Genomic DNA, 25,062 nt, shown 5'->3' with positions numbered 1-25,062 from the left:
GCAACTCACTGGTTAATTGTGCGTCCACTTCAGAGCCCAAAGCTGGCATCAGCTGTTTTCATAGCACTTGCCTTTTTTGTTGAGGTAGTTAAGTTATTTAACATTTACAGAGGCTTTGAAATGGAGCCATTTCTTCCCCTCCCAAGCTGCACTTACACCTCCTCTTTTTCACAAGTGGAAGCAAACTTCAGGCCAAAACTGCAAGAGAGACACTTCACAGTGAGCTTTGTGTTAAAGGGCATTAATTTATTTTTTATTTTAAAGTCTCACCCTCATTTTTCCCCAGCAGACAGATAGGAAGATTTATGCAAGTCAGGGAGCAAAGATTTTGGCTGTTGGCAGCAAGTCATGGTAGAGCTGCCTAGCTGCAGTCTAAAATTAGAGCACCTAAAAATTAACTGTATGTCCAAAGAACTTTGGTCTCTGTGCTGAATGAGCACTACTTCAGCACAGGAGACAGACCAGGTGGAGAATTACTAACAGACAGTTGAGCAGCTCCACTTCTAATCCAATTGCAGGGTGTTCTGTAAAACAAGAATTGGCACACACAGACCAAAAGGGGTGATTTTAGTGTTTTTCTTAAATAGATTTGCTTTCTTTGCTAAGAGGGGTGTGGGACAATGAGACATTGGAAAGTGGTTAAATATAATAGGGAAAAAAGTTATTATTGAAGGGTGGGAGACTTTAATGATCTTTTAGGAAGCATACTTCTTTAAAAAATGAGCTGTACTTCTTTAAAAATGAGCATTTTCAGCCCTAATCCATGATGAAGATTGCATTTTTATAAAGCCTTCCCTGAAAAATGAGCTGTACTTCCTTAAAAATGAGCATTTTCAGCCCTTGCCCATGATGAAGATTGCATTTTTATAAAGCCTTCCCTGAAAAATCCACAAATCTTTGTGGTTTTTTTCTGTGTTTGCAACCAGACAGCCATGGGACAGCACCAGTGGGGAAACTGAGGCACAAATCTTGGAAAGGTGACCAGGCACACACAGACCATGCATTTCTGGTGAAGCCAAGGCAAGTGCTCCTCTGCATCTCCCTGTTTCCATCCCAGCTCCCAGCCAGACAAATTCCTAGCAAAAGCATCATACACCCTCCATCCCCTGGGCACAGCAAGGGCTAATGAGCAAGGCCTTAAAGCTATTAGCCAAGGTTGTCCTTCCCCCACTGACCTTTCAGCCAGCCAAGCCTCTCAAGGGCTCTCCACCACCCTGGGCAAAACAGGAGTGGCCCCAAATCCTGTGGAGGATCCATCAGTCCCAAGATCACAAAGAAAAAATGGTTTTAAAAAAGTAGAAATTTACCCAACAGATGACTTGCAGTTTGCAAGGACATATCCAAGTATTGCCTCATGGAATTAGCACATCTTGTGCCTTCCAGCTTCCAAGGATTTTACCAATTGCAGCAAACCTCCCTGAGCACTTTGGGGCCCCTCCAGCACCAGCACCCTTTGCAGAGAAAAGCAGAGACTGGGAAATCCTCTCTTTGCCCCAAACTCCTGCAATCCTCCCTGCAGGTTTCAGCCATGCACAGAGCACAGGATGACTTAGAGCAGGGAAGCAGGAAAGATGCGCCCACCCTTGCAAAGCAGCCTGGTGGTATAGATGGATAATGAGAAGATCAGCTCTCACAATTAAAACATAACTATTGTGTGAATATTAAGAGAAGCTTTAGTGATGTACAGTTATGTTACTGCAGTTTAGATGCCCTCTGCTCTCCCCACAGTTCCCTTCCCCCTGTATTGCTGCCGTCACACAGCCGGGGCTGTCCAGGACAGGTACAAAGAAGCTGCACAGGTGTCCCTGGCATGGGGCAGTGGGGAATGGAAAAGCTCAGGGGTTGCTCAGGGGGTGCAGCATGGCAACACCTGACCTCCAATGGAGTCACAAGAGAGCAATCTCCACTGATAAATGGCAAAGAAGAGCTGAGTGACAGACTTTGGGAGGGCTGGGCTGGCTGATGCAGCCCCCAGGGGTGTAAAAGACTGAGCATCCATCTTGAAGAGGAACTGGCCATGTGGTATCCATGAGGGGCAGTTCCCAGCATTGCAGCTTTTTTCTTATGTAGTCCTTTGTTGTATTTTTATTAAGGTTTAATAAACCTTTTTAAATTTTCAAAGTGAGCAGTTGTTTTTCATACTGGTGAGAAGAGACCACCTTGCTACATGACAGAGAGACAAGTTCCCCACTGCTCACAGGCACTTGGTTCCTCAAGGCTGTAGCATAACATGTTTTGGGTACATCTGCTCCATGAGAAGCGGCTGTGGGCTGTTTCTTAGGAGACTGTCTCCCTTAAGCTGCAGTATTTCTGCTCCATGTTGTTGGCTGCTTGTCTCTTCCCTCCACTGAAGAAAAGATGTAGGTTTTTAGAAAGGGAGGATGGATCTCTCCTATGGGAGGATGCTTGTGACCTTTTTAAGAGGTTAGGAAGGTTTCCTTAGGACTGCAAACTGGGCGGTGTAATTTGGAGGCAACAGACTGATAAAAAATTTCAATAGCCAAAGCAAATTTTACTTCTATATCTTTTATTGTAAAGAAAGCAAGCAAGCAGTGCTGGTGGCTGGGGAGTCACCGCTCCACTCACAGCACACACCACTACAAGTTCACCAAAGTATATATACTGGTTTTAAGCCTACAGAGCATTTTCCAATGTGCTTGGTTAGTCCGAATCAGCAAATATCAATAAACTGGGATCAGCAATTTCACAATCTTTCCAGGTGATCGTTGGCTTCCTGTCCTTCTTGTGGTCATCTGGAGGGAGGCCTTACACTGCTGTCTGCTACATGATTTTGTCAAGTGCATCAAGCTTTTTATTATACATAAGCATTTAGTCACTTTGTTGCAATATTTCTTAGCTTTACCGCAACTTATTTTATTCTAAGCATCAGTCGTCTTGCTCTACTATAATTCTTTTATTTGATGCTTTATTTGGCTATTCGATCAGAAAGTTTCAAAACAGTTCTTTGTGTCTATTTTCAACACAGCAGATACAAGCATTTGCTGATTCCATTGCCAATTGACACGAATCACAAAAACACTTTTCACACAGACATTGGTTTGTTATTAAGTTCATGTCTACGTTTAGGGTTTTCCTCAGTGGGAGGAGAGGAGGTGAAGACTGCACATGGATGACCCCCAGCATGTGGATCTCAAAGGAGAAGAGGAAGGGGATGTGCATGAGAGTACAGGGACAGGGGAGATCTTCCAACAGTAAAGGGGACCTACAAGAGAGGTGGAGAGGGGCTTTGGCCAAGGGCTTGGAGTCATAGGACAAGAGGGAATGGTTTCCCACTTGTGGGGGGTTGGGTTTTTTCTTATCTTTCCTTGTTACTTGTGGAATTTTTTCCCATTGAGTTGCAAAGAAGCGCTGATGGCTGGGTGCTTAAGGCTGCTGGGTGGGGGAACTCCTTTGGTTTTTGGGAGTTTCTCTCGAGGTGGGGGGCGGAAACAGAGATACTGCAAGAATAGAAAGAGGCACATAAAAAGACGAGGGCTGGAGAGTTGGGAATGCTCTCTCTCTGCTGGGCTTCGGAGGAGGACGGTCAGACCTGCGGCTTGGGGAAAGGAGTTCGCTGCCACCACCATAACCCAGCGGGGCACCTTTCTTCTGCTGCTGAGCCCCGCATCCCCCTGCCCCGCCAGGACATCCCACAGGCTCCAGCTCTTTGCCGTGGAATTTCTGCTACATCTGATATGTCCACCGCCCCGGGATCTTCTGCTCATCCCTGCGGTTCCAGCCTGCTGCTTCCGACAGCCCAGCTGGGGCACCAGGACCGGCTGCCCCAGGGTTTGGTGATCAAAGCCTCTCCTCCACGCTTTCCCCAGGGCGTGTGGATTAAAGCCTCTCCTCCACGCCTTCCCCCGGGTGTGTGGATCAAAGCCTCTCGCCCACCCCTTCCCGAGGGTTTGTGGGTCAGAGTCTCTCCTCCTGCCCTTCCGCAGGGTTTGTGGGTCAAAGCCTCTCCTCCGCCGCTCCCCGCGTGGGACGAGCCGCCATTGCCCCGCGCTGCCCGCGCCGCAGCGCCCCCTGCAGGCCCGGGGGGGATCCCTGCCCCGCCCACCGGGAGCCGCCAGCGCCCCTGCTGGCCGTGAGCGGAACTGCAGCCAAGGGGAAAGCGCCGCGGCCGGGACTGGATTCGGGTTCTGTTTGCTGTGAGCGCCGCGGTTGTGGTTGTTTGTTTGCTTTATTATACATTCTAGTAAAGAACTGCTATTCCTGTTCCATATCTTTGCCTGAGAGCCCTTTAATTTCAAAATTCAAATAATTCAGAGGGAGGGGGTTTACATTCTCCATTCCAAGGGAGCCTTTCTGCCTTCCCTAGCAGACGCCTGTCTGGTAAACCAAGACACCGATGCCAAAGGACAGGGTTAGATGGGATATTGGGAGGAAATTATTGGTGACGGTGGTGAGGCACAGGTTTCCCACAGAAGCTGTGGCTGCTCCATGCCTGGAAGTGCTCGAGACCAGTTTGGATGGGGTTTGGACCTGGTCTAGTGGAAAGTGTCCCTGCCCATATCAGGGGGATGGAATGAGATGAGATGTAAAGTCTCTTCCAACCCAAGCTATTCTATGAGCCCATGATTCTTTGATCCCTAAAACTTCTTCCAGTCTGAGCTGCCCTGGCCCATCCTTGGTCTGCAGGACCAGAACTTCCGTGAGCTTTGTGCTGGGGAAAGGTGCAAGAGAAAAAACACGTGGCCATCTGCTGCACCATTTTCCCCATTGTGTGAGATGTGGCTCTGCCCACAGGCTTGGGAACACACTGTCACCCACCTACCTGTGCTTTATGGATAGTGCAGAGGCCCATGTTAGTCAGTCCAAGCTGCCTTTTGAGGTCTTGAACAAAATGGTTTCTGCTGAAGAGGGGCTGGAAGCAAAACAAGGGGACTCAGGAGGGTCTCAGTCTCAGTGAGTCTCCTTCCCAAGAATGCTCTTCCTCCCCAGGCATGTTGGAAGGCTGATTTCACCATTTCTACCAAAAAATTTACCTTTTTCCCCCTGTATTTTCACAGATTTCTCCCCTTGGCTAAGTCTGGCTGCAACTTCCAGCTACAAGACAGGATTGTGATACCAAATCAAACCCCTTGGACCACACATAAGGAGCTCTTGCAACACAAATCAGTAATAATGATATGAAATTTAGCAGGACATTCAAAAGAGGCCCCAGATCTGCTGCAGATGCTCATTTGGAAGCCTTCACCCTTGAGAACAGCTGCAATGAAACCCCTGCTTGCTAATTATGCCTTGCAAAGATTATTTTGCCTCCTTTCACCCTGTCCCAGAGCTCTCTCCTCTGAATGCAGGACAGCATCACTGTCAGTGGTCTGGGAGACACAAATGCTCTTGCCCTGAAGTACCTCTATTTATTCTCTATGCTACAGAAATGGATGGAGAAAGGTTTTAGGGCTTGTTTGCAATGCTTTAGTTTGCTGTTTTAGAGCAAATGCGCTCACCAGCCACCACAGCAATTAAAATGGAGGGATATTTTAGCACAGAAAAAAAGTTAAATGTTCAATTACAAAATTAGAAATGCAGATGCAAAGAGACAAAGCATAGGACTCTTAGAGCAAAGTGTCAGGACCTACCTGATTTTCTTCTGATGCTCCTTCTGCAGCCTGGTTTGTTCTTAGGCACTTAGAGTCCTAGAGTCATAGAATCCTTCAGGTGGGAAAAGCTCTCTAAGATTATTGAGTCAAACCAATCCCCTGGCACTGCCAAGTCCAACACAAGTCCCCAAGTGCCACATCCACACACCTTTCAGTTTCAGGAATGGTGATTCCACCACCTGTTCCAACGTCTGACTGCCCTTTTGGTGAAGACATTTTCCCTGATATCCAACTTAAACCTCCACAACTTTAAACTGTTTCTCTTGTGCTGTCACTTGTTCCCTGGGAGCAGAGCCCAACCTCCACCTGGCTTCACCCTCCTTTCAGGGAGCTGTAGCGAGTGAGATGGTCCCCCCTGAGCCTCCTTTTCTCCAGGCTGAGCCCCCCCAGCTCCTCCATACACTCCTCATAGGACCTGTGCTCCAGTTCCTTACCCAGCTCCATTGTCCTTCTCTGGACACCCTCCAGCACCCCTTGCTGCTAAAAGAACCCCAAAGACCCTGACTGGCAGGGCTTTGGTGCCAAAACACCTTTTTGTCTGAGTCTTTGACTCATGCATGGTTGGATATTCTATGCTGGCTTTTGAATTTCAAAGCACACCTCTAGAAGCCATGCATGGTTGAGAATACCTCCTCATTATAAATTAAAAAGGATCTTGCAATAGGAATTCCTTTCCTTCCCTCAGGAAGGCAGCTAACACGCCATCCCCACTGCACTTTGCATGTTGCATGGCAGAAAGGGTTTGTGGACAACCTGAGGGAGGCTGAATCTTAATTACTCCTGGGTCAGCCAATCTGAGTAATAATCTGAGCCCTCCCACTGTGTTAGAATAGCTTGAAATGTGGAAAGCATATTATTTCTATAATATTTTTACAGCCCTGCTACTGCAGGAATTGATGTAGCGATTACGTGTGATGGACTACAGCTGCCTGAGTGCACCATGCTGTTAAATTTAGCAGGTTGCATCACAATCAAATATAAAACTATAAAAAACTAAGAATCAACAAAGTCTGCAGGAAGAGGTTCCAGCTTTATTTCCCAACTCCTGCGAATCCCAATAGGGTTGTTCCACACATGCATGTGGGCTGTAGGCACCAGACAGGCTCAGTCTTGCAAGCCTTTATTCAGCAGGGAGCCACACTGACTGCAGCCAGACTGTTTCTGCTCCCTGTTCACTCCACAGCTGCAGGAACAGGGCAGGAAGAGCAGAATAAGTGTGGTATTTGGTGTCATTAAGGGCTCAAGGACAAAAAACTAACCTAGTCACCTGAGGTTGTCTTTATTCTCTACAGAACCTTTCAATGACTCTTCATCTCATCCTGCATTTCTGGAATGTTCCAGAAAAGTTTATTGTAGAATCAGAGAATGGCTTGGGTTGGAAGGGACCTTGAAATATCATCTATTCCAACTCCCCCTTCTTCCATGGGCAGGGGCATTTTCAACTAGACCTTGTTGCAGGTCTTTGCAGTGATCTGACACATGAGAAATTTCTTGGCCAAATATGGACCGGTGTTTTGAGGACACCCGAAACCAGATCAACATCTTTGGGGTATAAATGGGAAGAAGGGAAATCCTCCTTTTACAGGTCATTTTTTATCAGCTTTTTTGTGCTGGAGTACTTTCAGAGTCATGGAAGTCCTCATAACCCTGTGTTGTCCAATTCCAGAAGTTGAGATGATCATCAAAATATACAAGTCTGTGTATATGTAAGCAACCGTTCTGACAGCTATTTTTATAGAGATTTTAGTGGATCCAACTCATCAAATAAACTTGGTTTAGCCTGAAAAACTGGATTGAGAAGACATGACATGTGATGACATGAAGACAGAGAAGGGAATAACCTTATCTTATTCACATACTGGATGGGGGTAAAAAGCCATGAGCCAAAGTACATCCTTGAGAATTTGAGTTACAATTTGTGTTAGGTATAAATTCTCTGGGAAGGTTGTGGCATCCTTATCATAGAAAGTCTTCAAGAGCATATTAACACCACGTCTGCCTGGTGACATATGACATGGATGGACTTGATCCTTCCGTGAGATAAAGGGCATGCCCCCACTGACCTCTTAATACCCCTTCCCAGCCCTGTTCCTCTGTGACTGCAGTCCTGGGAACTGTAACATCAGCTGCATTGTCACCTCCACTGCTCTAAGAGGATTTCCCGCAGGATGTGCCTCAGCTAATAGGCTTCGGAAGATCTTTCTTGAGGCCAGTTTTAGCATGACCTGCTAGGATGTGATGAATATTTCTTTGTTCTTAACCGACACCAGTGTCCAATGGCTTTGCTTGTTACTGGGTTTCATTACTTCTAATGCTTCTAACACTCCTAATGCTCTGCACTGGTCAATACAAATGAAAGTGAAGTGGGAGATGGCCTCCTTACCCAAATAAAGCTTTCAACAAAGATTAACCTTTCCTGCTGCTCCAGCCACGGCCAGCCCTAAAGTTTGGCAAGGGAGAACCAGCAGCACATCCTGTTATCATCAGTGTGGTGATCTCTGTGCTGCTGCACACATGCGAGATGTGAAATGCATTCCATCTCATCTTTGGCCAAAGGATGGGGACATCCCAGACACAAGGAGGTCTGATGCAACACGATTGCAAGAGTTTCTGCAAGGGAACTGAGGCCAAATAGAGTAGCAGGCTAAGAAGGAAGGAGAAGAGAAATAGAGACTAACAGAGATGGCCACTGAAAGAGCAGGTGGGGCTGTCGGGACTCCTGAGACATGGGGCTAATGTGGAGAGGACTTTTCCTGTGTCATATGGATTTTCCAAGGAAGGGAGTAATTTTTGTACCTAAATCCCTGTCAAATCTGGTCATCACTTCTTTATTTCTAATTTTTAAATAATAATTTACCAATTCTTCTTTTCTTCCTTTAAAATAATTGTAATTTCAACTTGTTTGGCCTTTTTCTTCCTAGATTTATATTCTTTTTTCTTCTCCTCTATGCTTAACTATAAGTATTCATAGAAAAGAGAATCGATTCAGATTAGATATAAAGAAGAAGTTTTTTACAATGAGGGCGGTGAGCTATTCTATGATTCAGGAGGATTTGGGTCTCAGCTTTGCTATAGTCTTCCTCTGACCAGCCACAAATCACATGGAACAAGATGATCTAGGAATCTGGGCCACAGGTCATGTTTATTCTTGCTCTCTGGCCTTGTGACGTTCATGATCTTGGGTTGACAGTAGCCCAGCATCAACAGAGGGGTTAAAGTAGCTCCTGTTCTACCTCTCCAGGGATTATGGATCCTATTTACTTGTAAAGTGCTTGGCAGTTCCTGGAAGCAAGGCACACTGTGGGATTTGTTGGTAATGTCAAAAACACAGCATGGAAAAACCTGGCACCCAGCTCATTCCCTCCTCTGAGGGACACACTGGTCCTATCAAGTGAGCATCTCCAGATTTTGAGGTTGCTGATAAAGAAAATGAGGTGCTTAGCCTTCCTTGGAGATCCTGCCAAATGGCTTCTTAGAGGATCTCCCCCTCAGAAGGTACAAGCTAAGCACTTTGTAAATAATTCTGAAATCCTGACCTCACAGCCTGATCCATGCTCTTGACAATGCAACACTGCTCTGTCCCAGTTCAGAGCGCTCTGTGATGTGGAGGTGAGTTCCTCAGCATCCACATGCACCCTTGTCCATGAAGCTTTTGTTTGCAATGAGCAGCCAAGTTCTGTCCTTGCTGGCAGTGATGAAAACAAAAGCACTGCTTGCTAGCACTTGTTCCCTTTCAATTCTAGGGGATCTGAAAACTTTCTTTACCAAGAAGAAAGCATGAATTTTTTTTCTTTACGTTATTTTTCTTCTGTGCATGCACAATTTTCTGTGAATACATGATGTTCTTTGCATTCATAGTTTTCATAAAACCAAGTGATTTCAAATGCTTTCTATAGTGCTTTCTGTATGTAATCTTCTGTGTGTCTTGAATTGCTCACTAAAATGATGTTTGAGCTGTATTTTGTTGGCTTCTTATAATCTAATGAAATATGAATCCCTTTATCTCACAGGAATTATTTTGTATCCTGACACCCAAGATGCTGGCTCACAACTACCTGATTTTATAGGTGCTTTCCCACCTGACAAGTGCATTCTCTGTTCTGAAGGTCACATGTTGCCTGAAACACACAAACCCCCTGCGCCCCACAGAGGTGGTGGCTCAGTAGGCTGCCAGCGCAAATTTAATGGCTTAGCATCTCCAAGGGGGCTGGGATCAGGACATGGGTAGGAGTAAAACCAAGCACAAGCTTGAAAAATTGATAAATCATACCAAATAATTTCTTAAATACAGTATATACCCTCCTGCCTTGTTGGTCATTGTAGATTGTTTCTTCACTGATGGGTTTTTATAATCTGAACAGGGTGGTTTGCCAAAATCCTGTATCAGATGTTTACTCCAAGAAAGATAGTGTCAAGAGGTGAGCTCACATGATGGGAGATGCAGAAGAGAGTTAATTGGTTACAAGTCAGACAGAACTAACAGATTATCCCAAAAATAAGTGTCGATATTCATGAGGAGACCCACACTTTCTTAATGTTTTAAATGTAATTTTTCCAAATGTTTAAATTGAAAAGGAAACAAAAAAAAAAAAAAAAGTAATTTCTTGATTTGGTTTTGTGTTTCTTTCTTTTCTTTTTTTTTTTTTTTTTTTTTAATGCAAAGTGATGGGTTTCAGATGCATTTGCAATTTTATTTTATTGAAAGGTATGCCATAAGAGAGGGATATTTAGCATATCATGTTTTGGGACTTTATTGAACTAAAGGCAGCAAATCTTTCCCCAAGCAGAAAACCACACATTTTTCTGCAACAGCAGAAAACCTTTTAATTTTGTTTGCAACAGCAGGCAATTTTTTAATCCCATTCTCAGGGCAGTAAAACAATTTTGCAGCACTAGAGCTGCAAAAGGGCAAAAAAGCATTTTTTGCTTGGCTTTCCTGCTCTTGGAGAATTAGTCCATATTTTGTATTCATCAGTCATCAGAGGTTTTCTTCTGAGCCTCATGATCTGAACCTGCTAAGTAAGGCAAATCCAGATTAGAGCCTCTCACAACAGAAATACAGGAGAGATCAGGAGGGAAGAGGCGGGCAGGAGGGGAATACCGAATCACCACACTTTTATTTCTTACTGTATTTTCCAATTCAGAATTTCCACAGAAGTCCCAAAAAGGGTAACATTTGACATTTCTGCAAGAAAGGCAATTGGATATATCTCTTCTCCTTGAGCTTGTTTCTCAGATCAAAACCAGCTGAGTAAGTAGGGAGTGGACATGCTGGAAGGAAACATACAGCATTGTTTTAGCTTTAAGTGGTCCTTATTTGTGACAGCTTGAAGGTCTCTCAGTTGAGGGTGCCTTGGAGGCAACTCCAATTAAGCCAGTTTCAAACTGAAGAGTCAAATCTAAACATTGTTTGGTTTGGTTGATCTGAGCATTTTTCCTTCCTTTAGGTTTCTCCTGCCTTGTGTAGCATCAGAGGAGTTTTAATCCTCCAGACAGCTCTGTGTGAAATATTCACCCCTTTTTGTGCTGAAATAGCAGAAAAGCTTCTTGGCTTACAGTGTTTTGCTCAGAGACAGCTCTGGCTTCTTGAGATGGGTCCTCTCATTGTGCTGAGCTCCCTGAATAGTCCTGGCTGCAAGGATGCCTATGAATTATTGTTCTTATTGTTATATTTAACACAAGCCCAGGCACTGACCTCTCCCTCCTGGGTTATATAGGTCCCTGGGGCATCAAGGGTATTTTCCTGTCTGTGAGATAAAAGTGGCCTTGAAGGAAGCCTATTATGTACAGCCAACACTCTCCTCTAACTCCTCCTCTCCAGCACTGTGGTCTTTCTCCACGTTTGGATCTCTCTGACCACCCCAACAACTTTCAGACAGCTCCAGCATCCTCCTTCCCAAGCCTCCCTGAGATTTTTTCCTGACCAGCCATTTTCTTCCGTTTCTCTCTTTCAGAATGGGATCACAAGCCAGGAAGGTGATGGGCCAGCCCACCTCTCAGGTAGGTGTGTCTCCGGCACAAGGGGCATCACATCAACAGCCCCAAAAGGGTAAGACTGAGGCCTCTGTGGACAATTGGGAACACTCAGTGGGGTAGAAGTCTCTCCTACTGACCAAACCCCTCTTGCCAGTACCAATTTCTGCCATCCTTATCTGTGACCTTGCATCCTCCCCTCTCCATTTCCTACAACCCCAAAATATCACCACATCTCCACAAATCCTCTCCCTCCCCTCACTGCTGATTTCTACCCCAACAGCAACACCTTCACTCTCCTTCCCCTTGCATTGAGATCTCAGCTCCTCATCCTCACCTCTGGAGACCTCCCCCGGCCCCACAGCACACCATGCTCTGACTCTGGAGACATCCCCATCGCTTCCCTCTGGCACTGATCTCCTCTGGGATGTTTCCATAAGGTCATGGCAACATTCCTGAGATCTCTGTGTGGATGGCCACGTAAAAGGAAAGGCAGAAGAAATGATAGAGAACAAAACCTGGAGCTAGGGTAAAGCTTGGATGGTGATTAATTCCAAGAGGAAAGGGTGGGAGACACATTTCTTTTTGTTTCTGGTGCAGAAAATCTTCCTCCTGCTTGGGCACCTCTGTCCTTAACTAAGAACAAAAGAAAAAGAAAAATAGAAATCATAGCATGTGACCTGTTTTATTTGACTCGATTAAGCGTGGGATTACAGGAGTGTTTAGAGTGTTGAGCAGGATTCCATTAAATTCTTCCTTGATGCTGCTTGTTTTCTAGGAATGGAAGGGATTTGCAGGGGGTTATTCAGATTAAGAATCTGGTGGAATCCTTGCAGCCTTGGTCAGGACAGGAGGCAGAAAAAGGAAATAAACCCCAATGGTGACCTGGTATTGTCAGTTGAGACAAAGTTTTCAATTTTTTAACAGGTTTTTCTTGTTAAATGTACTTCTTGCAGTTTCAAGAACAAAAATGAAGTGTGTGTGATCTGCAGGATTTTTGGTGGCTGCTCTCAAGTGGGGAGTAGGATGTGAGGAAATTCTTTTGAAGGGAGGGAGAAAGAAGAAGATTAAAGTATCAGGGCTCTGTAAGGGTGAACTGAGCAGATGGCTTCCTGCCACCTGAAACTTCCACTCTGCAAAATCCCATTAAGTGCAAAGTTCAATGAAGTTCTGGATATCAAAAGGAAGCTGCTTGATCACCTGCCAAATATGGCTCCCCCAAACCCCAATGGATATTTCCAGCCCAAATCCCATTTCCTTTCCCCCATGTCCTAGTCATGCTCCTCTTTCCTAAGAAGATGGTCTCATTTGTAAAACAAAATGCACAGTGACCCTGCTACCATAGCTGGTGACTGGTCATGTTCCCATGAAGAGATGTCTGGGACTAAACAAACCAAATTGGAAGCAGAACTCCTAGAGCCCAGCTATGGTGAACCCTTTGGACGAGTCCCTAGACATTACAAATTTATTTCTAATTTATGTTTCTAAACTAATTATTAAAGAATGGATTCAGAGCAGGCAGCAAGCAGCTGAGGGGCACCTGCAGTGCCAGGTGTAGATGGAGCTCTGGTGGCAAGAGGCCACTGCTGACCCTCTGCAAAACAAAAGGGCACAGGGACCTGTGGCACAGACAGGCACGTGGACACTCCAAGACACAGCAGGAGCCAAGGACTCAGCAAGAAGAGCCCAGACTTTCCCATACACTCAGATAATAAGGGCACATAAGCCAAGGGTTTCCTTTGTTGGAGATTCCTTCTGGAGGCTCTCACCCCAAGCTGTTATTTTGTTCTTGTATGATTAAATTGTTTGAAGGATCCAGATGTCTGAGACTGTGCTGTGGGAAACCAGGGACTGAGCCAGTAGGTAAGCCCAGTCTGACTGAGTGTGGAGTGTGGAGCTGCCAAGGCTCAATCCCAGCTCTGATGGTAGTGTGACTGCCAGAGTGGCTCCTGGTTTCTTTATATTAATTAGAAATATTTTATAGTTCCAATACACATTTCTAATGGAATTTATTTAATTTCTTTTGTGTTGGAGGGCTTTGGCATCATGCTGCTGAGGGTGCTTGGCATCATGCTGGACCTTTCTGATAAACTCTGCTTCAGGTGGTGAGAAAAGAGCCCAAAGCAATTAAAAACATGAAGAGCACAAAAAACCCTGTGTTCATTTATTGATCTAGATGGATTATATTTTAAAAACCATATGCCTTCATCACAAATTATGGCTCATTGACCCATTTCAAAATGAAAATATTGCAAAGGAAATAATTTCAATAATTAAGAACTGCCTGGAAATATCTGTATAAACTGGCATCCCTGCCAGACTGAAGTGTTATTTTTGTGCTGAAGAGTTTCAGTTGTCCACAGATGAGATTTTTTTTCTTCTGTTTTATATCTTTTATGTCTTCTACATGGAGAAAAAATGAAAAAACCTGGCTCTACAACCATACAATAACTGGGAAAATCAAGCTCTTTTCCCTACACTATATAGACTGTGTGTTAACTGTGACTATGTTGAGGTTGTGAAGTAGTTCCAGAGAAGGAGGAAACTTGGAGCTTGGTCTCCATGGTTTCACCTTGCTTAAGGCACATTATATAAATTCCAGGTGGCTGTCTTCTGGGACATTGTATTTAGCTTTGTGCTTCTCAAAGAGCTCGGACAACTCTTTTAGGTATTTTTCATGGAGTTGATCAACTTCTTCATCAGAGGGTTTGTGCTTCTTCTGCACTGGAATTGGCTTCCCAACTGGAAAAGAAGTACAGGTGTTAGGAAGAGCCAGTGTCAGGCGTCTCTGAACACTTTGCTCACCCTAGCACGGAGCTGAGGTCAGCCTATCCAGGATGGACAGGTCAGCGTGACCAGGTATTTCCTGGAGCCTGGGAGATAGCACAGCCAAGGAGGGATGGTGACTCAGATCCTGACCAAGCTCTTGGTCTCCAGGATCGCACTGGTCCTTGCCTCAGTTTACCCATCTGCAAAGCTGGCTAATGTCAAAGACCCTCTGTGCAGCCTTTTGAAGTAAGAAGTGCTGTATCCCAATGCAGTCCCAAGAGCTGCTTCTCACATCTCAGATGTGCTGCAGATAAACACAATGTAAAGACAGGATAATATTTGGATTGGGTTTTCCAAGTTGTTTCCACATGGCCCTGGGAATCTGCATTGCAAATGGGGAAAGTGAGGAACAGGGGAGCCCCACACTATTTAAATACACTTGCATTGAAGGTGCTTCCACTTTGCTCAGATTAAAGATTCTGTGAAATATCTGATTTTTATTAGGAACCAAGTACTTACTTATCTTTTAAAAATCACATTTTATTCAACAGCAAATCAGTTCTTTTGATTCCTATCTTTAGAAGAGTCTTTCCATCTCCCAGAGCTACGAGGAGCAGGGGACAGTGAAAATCCATGAGATACTTCCTTTGCTCTGGTCTCTTACTCAAATTGTTTTTATCAAGTGACAGAGGGTTTCAACATGTTATAAGGCTATTCTTCATCCAATTAGTGAAGAACCCATGTGATACTACACAGCTCATAAAACCATTGAGACAATCCAAACAGGTTCTAATACAATTAGAAGTAATTGCTCATTGTCAAACTTAATCAGTGGTGTAAGCTCTAACCATTCCAAACAGCATTTTAAACTAAATTAATTCACAGAGCATCAGCCACACTGGTGGACCAAGCATGGAGATGTTGGAAAACTTATTCAAAACCAAAGATTTTCTTGAAATTTGGTCTCCCACGGACATGGTCTCTGGCCAAAATGGTTCATCTTCCTCACATGCAAATAGGTTTGGATTTGCAGATGTGAGCAAAGCTGCATCTGAGTGCTTGGGTGTTTGGAGAATCACAGAATGGTTTGGCTTGGGAGTGACATAAATATCCTCTCATTCCACCCCCCTCCCTTGAATAGGGACACTCTCCACTAGACCAGGCTGCTCTAAGCCCTGTCCCAGCTGCCCTTGAACACTTCCAGAGAAGAGGGGCAGCCACAGCTTCTCTGGGCAACCTGTGCCACATCCTCACAGCCAAGAATTTCTTCCCAATATCCATATAACCCTACCATCCAGTTACTCCATGCCCTTTTCCAAAATCCCCCTTCAAATTTGCCCTTCAAGTTCCCCCTTTCTTGGAGGCCTTTAGGCACTGGCAGAGGCTCTAAGGTCTTCCCAGAGCCTTCTCTTCTGCAGGCTGAACATCCCCAGCTCTCCCAGCCTGTCTCCCAGATGCTCCAAGCCTTTGGAGCTTCTTTGTGGTTTCCAGCACCTCCATGTACTTCTGATGTTCTTGCCCTAGAGCTGGGGGCAGCACTGCATGAGGGGGTCTCACCTGAGTGGGGAAGAGGAGCAGAATCCTCTCCCTTAACCTGCCGGTCCTACTTGTGTTTGTAAAACTGCCTTGGCAGATGTTTCATGCAACCCTACTGCAGTGTTTTTTGTCACCACGTTGTGGTGTTGGGGCTGTCTGCATCTCACAGGAGCGATGAGCTTGGCCACATTTGATCTGGGGCTTTTCACAGCACAGCCCAGATGGGCTGGGATCTGTCATGACATCAAACCAGATTGCCAAAACAGTGAGACACATGAACAGTTTGGAACACTGCTTTGCAGCACATTTCTAGCCCACCCCTGCTTGTGCTGTCTGGCAGAGGCTCCAGCCTGGCAGGAGGATGACACAGCCCAGGGACTGTCCCTGTTTCCCCAGTTTGGCCAGCTGAGTGTGTCTGGCATCACGTCAGAGTTCTGTGGATGGACTCACCCACGGTGCAGATGGGCCGCCGGTAGGGTATCACCCCGAAGCTGTACTGGAAGATGCCTCGTGCATGGAAGAGGGGAAGGGAGATGCCCATGATCTGCTGGAGAAAATGCTGAATCCTCCGCAGCCAGGAGCCCTGGGGATTCTTCACCTGATCAAAGACATCATTCTCCCCAAAGGAAAAGGCAGGGATCAGGGGGGTGCTGCAGGGGATCAAAACCAATATGGTGTCATGATTAGCAAAGCCCATTCCAAAACCCTTCATTCTTCTCCAAAACAGAAACACCCCATTGACCAGCCACAGGGCCGAGCACCCCTCCCTCATTATCCCTTGACTCCATCCCCTTCCTCACCCATTCTGGATGGCCAGGCGCACAAATCCCTTCCTGTTCTTCAGCAGCAAGGTGAAGGATCCTGGACGGGCATCCAGAGCCTCCTGGGCCCCACCAACAATGATGGCCAGCAAGTTCCCACCCCCTGGCTTCTGCAGCACGTAGGATGCACTCTCCTTGTCAGAGGGGATGAGGCCTGGAGAGCAGGGAGAAATTAAAAGTAAAGCCCACCTGTTTCTGGTTTGCTCTGCACCTTTTTCCCCCCATAATCCATCTCTGAACAAGTGCTGAAAATTTTATTTATAAATTTTAACCTGAAAATCTCAGGTCAACTCCCTTAAAAGGTGCTAGATTTGCACACAGTTCTGCTGGGTGAGTACACAATTATCTATCTGCTGTCTGGCTCAGAAGTGAGAAGTGAGAGAAAAATTAGGAAAAAAAATAAACACAAAACTAGCTGCACTTAAGTCCTAGAAAAAATCAGTTTCAATTTGTTGTCAATTGAGACTGTGTCAAATTCTAAATAATTCTGATGTCAGAGAAACATTTGCTTTAGGTCAAAACACACACGTGTTTCAGTGGATGGTGCTAATTCAAAGTGGAATTTGATGAAGGATTTGGTCCTCTGATATTGTTTACTTGAATAAGATAGAAATCTTTAATTAAGAAATTACAAAGCAACATTGTTTTACAATATTTTTTAATTAAAAAAAAAATCCTTGTTTCAGGGGCTGAAATAATTTGCACATTAAAACCTCATTGTGAAATGGATTCAATTGACCTGAAAATTAGTTATGCACCCAACTCTGACATTACAGTGACTAAACCTTCCTTCACCTGGGTCATAAGTGTCTCATATATCTCACTGTTTGGATTTTGCACTCTCCATGTAAATACTCTGGCAGCAGGAGCCAGTTTATGAGGAAAACAGGGTAATGGATGCCCTGGGGTGCATCAGATGGAACTGGATGCCTATGTTTTAGCCTACTGAATTCTGCCCACATTCAGCTGGAAAAGTGACCATTGCCAAGCCCACTGCTGAGAGATGGAGGTCATCCTGCTGGCGTCCAAAAATCTCTCAAAACTCTCTCAGTTGAATTTTTACCTGTCCCTTTTCCTATTCTTTTTCACTACATCTTCCCCCCTGCCACATTCCATTGCAGCAGCATGAGCTACTATTTTTATCCTCTGTCCCTGGATGCTGCTTCCCTGGAAGCAGCAGATCTTTCAGAAAGAGCATCTTTTTCCTCACAGTTTCAGGCCTGAATCTAATTTTTATGGAAAGAAATACAGGAACATCCTGGCCTGCAGCTCTCAGCATTTCTGTTCACAATTTGCTCCACATTTTGCTGTTCCACAGCACCAGCACAGTGATGCCCTGAGCACAGAGATCATTTATGGAGTTGAACAACAGAGATAACAGCAAGGAGGGCAATTTTTGACTTCAGAGGTTTTGGGTTGCCATCTCAAATAGCTATGTCCATGAATGGGATCCAATTGGCCCCAGGTGAGGGAAAACAGACCCTTGACTCCTCCTCCCCATGCATTTTCACTCTGTGTTCCTCAAAAAAGCACCACACATATTACTGCTGCCATTGGCCCATGCTCCTTACCTCCACTCATCACATAGTCCCTGAAGAACGGGAAGCGAAACCACAGGGAAAGCAACATCAGGTGGGGGGTGATGCCTGGGAAGAGTGTGGAAAAGTCAGATGCCTCTGTGCAGAAATTGATGAAGGCTCCAACTGCCAGCACTCCGTGGGGATGAAACCCCACCAGGTAGTTCTGCCGGGGGTCCAGCTCTGCTGTCTTCACCAACTGGACAAAGAGATGAAGACAAAAAGTGGTCAGGGTTAGTGCTGTAACCTCAGCAGGGAGGAACACTGGCTATGAAGAACAGATAAGGTATTCCTGGAGGGGAGCGTCATGCACCCACCATGCCTTTCTATTGGAAAAGGTTAACTGGAACAACTCCCCCATTTTTCACTGAAATGTATTTCATTGCCCATATTTCCATCCTCTCCTACCCATTGGCCTAAAATGACTTTTCTAATGGCACAGTTCATTATATTGCCTTGAACTGGTCTAGGTGCTATTGGGAACCAATTTTGTTTAAAATGTTCTCCTATAAATTTTCTAGTATGGGAGGGAAAGCAAGAAAAGGGTGATTTCTTCTACACAGTACCTCTTGATCCCACAAGCAGAACAACAGAGGGAGTACATAATCACTCTGGTAGACCTACTACACAGCACAAGCACATATCCCACCCAACAGCTTGGTGTGGATCAAAGGTTTATCCCATCCTGAAGCATGTACCAGGTGATTCCTGGATGTTTTCACACATGGTAAATTGAAATCTTAATTCCTAGACATCTAACAGAGAAGCTGATGGTTTCCTTGCCACTGGGGAAAGCCTGAAGGATGCCAGATGTTTGTTTGTTTGTGCCTGTGTTGGGTGCCCAGGTCCATCAAAGAGCAGTGGATGTCTGCCCAAGGCTGCTGCAGCTTTGGCAGGAGGGAACAGAGAATTCCCATACCCAGCATTTTAGGGATGGGCAGCATGGATTGCAGACACAGTGCAGCTCATGGCCAGCCCTTGAGGGCTGACTAAGCAGCTTGTTAAAATCCTCAGCCAATCTGAAAATGATATTCAAACCTGGGATGTACCACATGGGAGAATGGGTACCACAGAACAAGAGGGGATGGTTAAAGGGAGATAAGGGACAACTGGGATTTGATCTCCATTGCACTTGTTATGGACTGCCCAGGGGAGAGGAGCTGGTGTGACAAACTCACTCTCTAGTTCTGGCACCAAGAAGACCTTGCCATGCCAACACCAACCAGCATGTGCATAGCCCAGGCAGAAGCAGGCAAAACTGACTGCTGAAATCTCTGCACCATTTCTGTGGATGCTGAACACTCACAGCAGCAGGGAAGGATGAACTTTCCAAGGTTAGTCATCACATCATTTCATCACTGAAAGGGTGGTCAGACATTGAAACAAGATGACTAGGGAAGTGGTGGGACCACAGTCCCTGAAACTCTTCAAAAATATGTAGATGTGGCACTTGGGGACATGATTAAGGGGCATTTGCAATAGTGCTGGGAACAGTTGGACTCAATGGTCTCAGAGGGCTTTTCCAACCTGAACAATTCTGTGATTCTGTTACCACAGAGTCACCATGCCTATCCAGACAACTCAAAGGCATTTGTGCTCAAGAACAACCAGAGCCCTATGCATTTAAGTGTCACGACTCCAAGTACCCTGATTCCATCTGCACTCAGGGTGCAGTTAATGGTGCATGTGTTTTCCTAGAAGCTGCCAGAACTGCAGGTTAATAATGAGAGTATATTTTACTTTCTTCCATCGTGACTCATTTTCCACCTGTCTGAAAGCACTGTTGACTGTACACATGCCCATTCAAGCTGCTCCTAATGAGGCGAATGGACAAACCAAGTCCCACTACTGCCCAGGAAAAGAGGCAGATGGCTGAATCGCTAAGTGCCCACCATTTGCTCTTTTTTGAGTAATCTCAGTCTGCATCAATGTTTCTGCATTCATCCTCAGCTTCCAAACAACGCTTCATCTCCAAGTGATTTATAAGCAGGGAAGCAAGATGTTCAGGCGTGTTAGAAACTGCTAAACTTCTGTCTCTGTGCGTGCAGGGAGACACAAGAGGGCAGCCACTGAGCGGTCAAATTGCCTCAATGGGAGAGCTAAGACACCACACATCTGTAAAAACACTACCTAAGAAACATCCAGCTGCTGTCTCGGTGCTCATCCCAATGAAAGAGGAGGGAGAACAGGAAGGAAAGAACAAAGGTTAGTACTTGGAGTGATAAGACAAGGGAGAGTGGTTTTAAACTAAGAGAGGGATAATTAAAACTAGCTATGAGGAAGAATTTTTTTATTATAAAATTAGTGAGGCCCTGGCACAGGTTGCCCAGAGAGGCTGTGGCTTCCCCATTCTTGGAGGTGTTCATGGCCAGGGTGGATGGGGCTTGGAGCAATCTGGTCTAGTGGAAGGTGTCCTTGTTCCAACAAGGATCAGTTTTAAGGCCCCTTCCAACCCAAACCATTTTGTGATTCTGCAGTAAGATGTGGGCAACTGGCTCTGGGCAGCCCTGCTTGAGCAGTGGGTTGGGCATGTTGACCTCTAGAGTTCTCTTCCAAAGTCACCCAGTCTTTGAATCTGTGATTTTTGACACCCTGCTCTAAGCCATGGGCAGCTGGAGGGTAGCAGCTGAGTCCCTCAAGTGTTGGTGGATCTGGGTGATGTTTCTGCAAGTGCTGTTCCCTGAAGTAGCCCTGAGGAAAGAAGGTCCTCGTTTTGTCACAGAGCCTTCTCACATTGGGATGATTTGGCCAAAACTCACTGAGAAACCAGAGAGCTTGTACAAGACTGAGAAGGAAATCTGTAGCAGAGGAGAGACTTAGGCAAAGTCTCTAGATACCATAGGTCTAGACTCTACACTATCCTTTTCCTCTGGAAACTCTTCAATAGAGGAACTCCATCTTCCCTTCTGGATTGTTCCCACTGTCTCACTCCTTCCTATAGTAATTCAAAGGCAACTCCGACGAAGGGGAGAGGGAATGATGCATCTGACTCCATCATCAGAAGGCTAATTAATTACTTTATTATATTATACTATGTACATTTCATCTAAACTGAATCTGCCCTGCACTCACTCTTGCTCACAACTGCCCAGAACTGCACTCATCTCCAATTCTCTCGTGACTGTCCCGTGACAGTCTGAGACACACACACACACACACACACACACACACACACACACACACACACTTCTTGGCCCTAAAAGGCCAAGGGAACAAAACATCCTCACTTTGGGTAAACAATCTCCATATTGCATTCTACTTTAGCACAACACAGGCACAGCAAGGGAGATAAGAATTGTGCTTTCCTTCTTCTCTGCTTTTCTCACAGCTTCTCTCTGTTCAGGAGGGCATGTGAATACTACACCTTCGTCCTCCACCTGGCAGAGGTCAGTCTCCATTCCCAAACTTCCAGGAAGGTTAAAAATGTGACTCTGCACAGTCTTCCCCTCCTGCTGTCCAGCCAAACTGCCTAAGGAAACTGGGTTTGAGGTGCCAAGGAGTGGGACTATCCTCCATCCTGCCTCAAATGAGTTGTCTTTTCCACACCCTCTGGATGGCATTCGCAATTCCAGTCTTTATGAGTGAACTGAACATTTAATAATTGTCAAAGTACTTAAGAGTCCAAACAAGCTGGTGTGTGCACGAGCATGAGAAAACCCAGGGTTTTTCTGGTGAAATAAGAGCAGTTTCTCATCTCAGAGGTGTCTGAGGAATGCCAAGTTAATGTGTCTGACCTGTGGTCTGGAAGCAGCTGTTAGCAGCTCAGGGTTGTGCTCTCCAAGCTGAGCCATGGGTTTGTTGACTTCCTTGAGGTTCCCTTTGGCATGGTCAGGATGCTGGCTGATGCCTTGGGTGCTGACAGCACTAATGATTCATACTCAAAAGTGTTATGAAGCCCTCTGGATCCCAGGTGTGGGATGATCTTGGCCTTCCTAACAAATAAAATTGTTTAGGATGGAAAAGCCCTCTAAGATCATGGAGTCCAAATGCTCCCCCAGCACTGCCAAGACCACCACTAATCCATGTCCCCAGCTGCCATATCCACATTAACATCCCGAATAGGAGACCTGATCAGCAAGCTCCTGGCTTCTTCATTTAAAGTCTCCCAAACTGAGTTGCTACTGCTTTTCTATCCTTCTCTGGTCCCAAACTCTGTTTCCATGGATGTCATAGTCAGTAATCTGCTCTTAAGTAGGATAAACCTTTCAACTTTGTACTAAACAAATCCTCATGTCTGTAGCTGTCCATAGACACCTCCCAAAATCATCTCTTGCAGGATGGAACATGCAGCCAGTTTCTCTGTAAGAAGCCCAACAAAGATATCCAGGAAACCCAACCAGATCTGAAGAAGGATAAATTGTGCCAAACTGAGAAGAAGCAGGTCATCCACCCAAGGGTGTCTGGATGGGAGTCCAAAGGAAGGGCAAGTTTCTGAGTACCACCAGTAGCTGCTGAGCAGGATGGGTTTCAGCTCCCAGCAATGGTGAGAGTTTGAGAGGTGCAGAGGGAAACAGTGAGATCTTGGAGCCCTGGGGTTTTCTCCTGGTGCCACAGTGTCAGGTCAGAGCTGCATTTGCAGCAAATATTGGAGAACCTGACCAGCCAGGTGGATTTAAATTGAGTTTGGATGGGACTTCACCACCCTCACTCCCAAAGCGGGATAAGGATGGAAGCTCCAAATTGCTCAAGTCCTCCCTTCCTCTTGTAAGGCTTCCTTTATCCAGTGGATTAGCAGTGCAAACGGTGGGACATAGTCCTCCAGTGGATCTCAGCCATTGCCCCCCTTGTAGTGGTTTTAGTTCACCAATTTCAGATTTCCCCAATTTTGAGATTTTCCTGGCCAATTCACGAAAGAGTGTGGCAGGTTTGGTGCTGGTCAATCACCAGTGCACTCATTTCCTGCTATGAGACAGGATTAGGAGAAAGGCAAAGCAGGCTCAAAACTTTAAAAGGGTGTAAACAAAATTTTATTAAAAGTAACTAAAAGAAAAAGGTAGTAAGAATCAAAACAAACCCTTCAGAATACTTCTCCTCCCCCCACCTTTTCCTTCCCACTGACAATGTAAAGAAACAAAACCTAAAATTTCCAGTCAGTTTACCGCCTCTAAAATAGTCTTTCTGCAGAAGTCCTTCCCATTGCCACAAAGCCTTTCCACAGCTTGTCAATGGGCCATGTTGACTTATGGGGTATTGTTTTAAAGACGAGTTATTCAAAGGCAAAAGTTCTCATTATCTATCTCTAAAATAATCTTCATCCCTGAGAACAGAGATCTTCTTTTCCTGGCAACATCAGACTACTCTTATCTCTTTCTCTGTTCAAACTTCTCATGGGATCACAACTGCTCTCATATCTGCTTTAGCATGGAGGCCTTTGCTCAATATCAATTTGAACCCTTCATCTCCCCATAGGCATTATAGGGAAAAAGAGTCTTTTTCTCCATAACTTAGAAGAGGATTTCAGCCCCAAGACCAAAGCATCTCCTCATCCCTCCCATCTGTGATTATAACAGTGAAAAGCAGCTTGAGAAAGGAAGATGAACATCAACTCAAGGATTAATAGTTTCGACCAAGGGAAGCTGGACATCACTGTTACGAGATTTATAGTCCTTGCAATCAAAAGGTGGACCCACATCTGGGGAGCTGGACCTCACCAGATGGGATACTTCTTCCTTCTTTCGGAAACTGGACCGTCACCACGTGGGATACTCCTTTCTGTGATGCATCCTAAGAAAAACTAAATCACAATAGTGTATAGAATTGTGATGTAAAAATTGGGAATAGAAACTGCTGATGAGTAAAAATTGGGAATAGAAACTGCTGAGAAAGCTTATGAGTACCCCTATATATACCTGTAAGCCCCAACTATCGGTGTGCAGTTGGAGGGGAAACTTTCCCCACTGTACCCAGCACTGTATTGCTCATACTTTACCATATTAATTAATAAATTGATTGCTGCTTGAATATTGGCCTAGTAAAGCTTCTCATTTATAACAGGGGGATTCTCCTTCCCCCTGCCCGATGGTTGCAGACAACTCCCATGGGATAAAATCCCAGCACTGACCTGGGGCTGCTCCCAGGGCCCGACGGGCTCGGCTGGGCCCCGGGCTGAGATGGGTGTGTAGCCAGCAGCCAGATGTTAGCAAGACCAGCTCCATCCGGCCTGGAGCACTCCCCTCTCTCCCTACTCAGGAGCCGATGTGGGAAGAGGGGGAGCCAGCTGGCGGCACAGGGAAAGGGGGCCCAGCCCCGCGGCAGGGCTGGCCTGGGCCGGGACAGGGCCCAGTGGGCCTGGGGCGTGCCCCCTTCTTGCCGGCCGGGAAAGAAGGAGAAAGTTCCTGGGTTTCTTTGGTCTTTAACATATGTTTTCACAGAGGCATGTCCAGCTTCTCAGTGATTCAACAGACTGTCCCCAAATTCCTCCCATGTCAAACTATGACGGCCCTCTTAAGGACACTCCAGAACAGAAAAGAGATGGCCAACACATGGAACAGAAAAGTCCCTCAGAAAAGGATAGCATGGGGGCTTTGGGCCATTTGGCCATGCTTTGCTTTTTCCCTGACAATCTCTCTTCCAGCCAACAGAAGGAAGCAAAGGAACAGTCAAGACTTCTGGAAATCAGAAATTGTATTTGATGTCATGGGCCGTGGCACAAGTCCTGAGTTGCAAATAATACCATTCTTCTGTGAAAAGAAAGGAAACATTCCTGACAGGAATAGGTTCACATGAACTGGAACTGTCCCCTCTACAATTCCCAAGAACTGCAACACACTCAAATAA

At 45.6% G+C, this 25,062-nt stretch overlaps 1 protein-coding gene across 1 annotated transcript in view; it reads right to left on the bottom strand.

The window, feature by feature from the left end:
- Positions 1 to 14,076: 14,076 nt before the first annotated feature.
- The window catches only part of MOGAT2 (monoacylglycerol O-acyltransferase 2), a 28,286-nt gene continuing 17,300 nt past the window's right edge, over positions 14,077 to 25,062 (bottom strand). Inside the window, exons 3-6 of the mRNA XM_059466281.1 lie at positions 18,280 to 18,484; positions 16,688 to 16,862; positions 16,338 to 16,537; positions 14,077 to 14,324 (exon numbers count right to left, since the gene is read on the bottom strand). Coding sequence (XP_059322264.1) covers positions 14,170 to 14,324; positions 16,338 to 16,537; positions 16,688 to 16,862; positions 18,280 to 18,484 — 735 coding nt within the window. The 3' untranslated portion in view covers positions 14,077 to 14,169. The remainder of the gene's footprint in view (positions 14,325 to 16,337; positions 16,538 to 16,687; positions 16,863 to 18,279; positions 18,485 to 25,062) is intronic.

Source organism: Ammospiza nelsoni, chromosome 2 (genome assembly GCF_027579445.1).
Source record: "Ammospiza nelsoni isolate bAmmNel1 chromosome 2, bAmmNel1.pri, whole genome shotgun sequence".
Classification (NCBI taxonomy): Eukaryota; Metazoa; Chordata; class Aves; order Passeriformes; family Passerellidae; genus Ammospiza; species Ammospiza nelsoni.
This window is presented reverse-complemented; position numbering and strand designations above follow the sequence as displayed.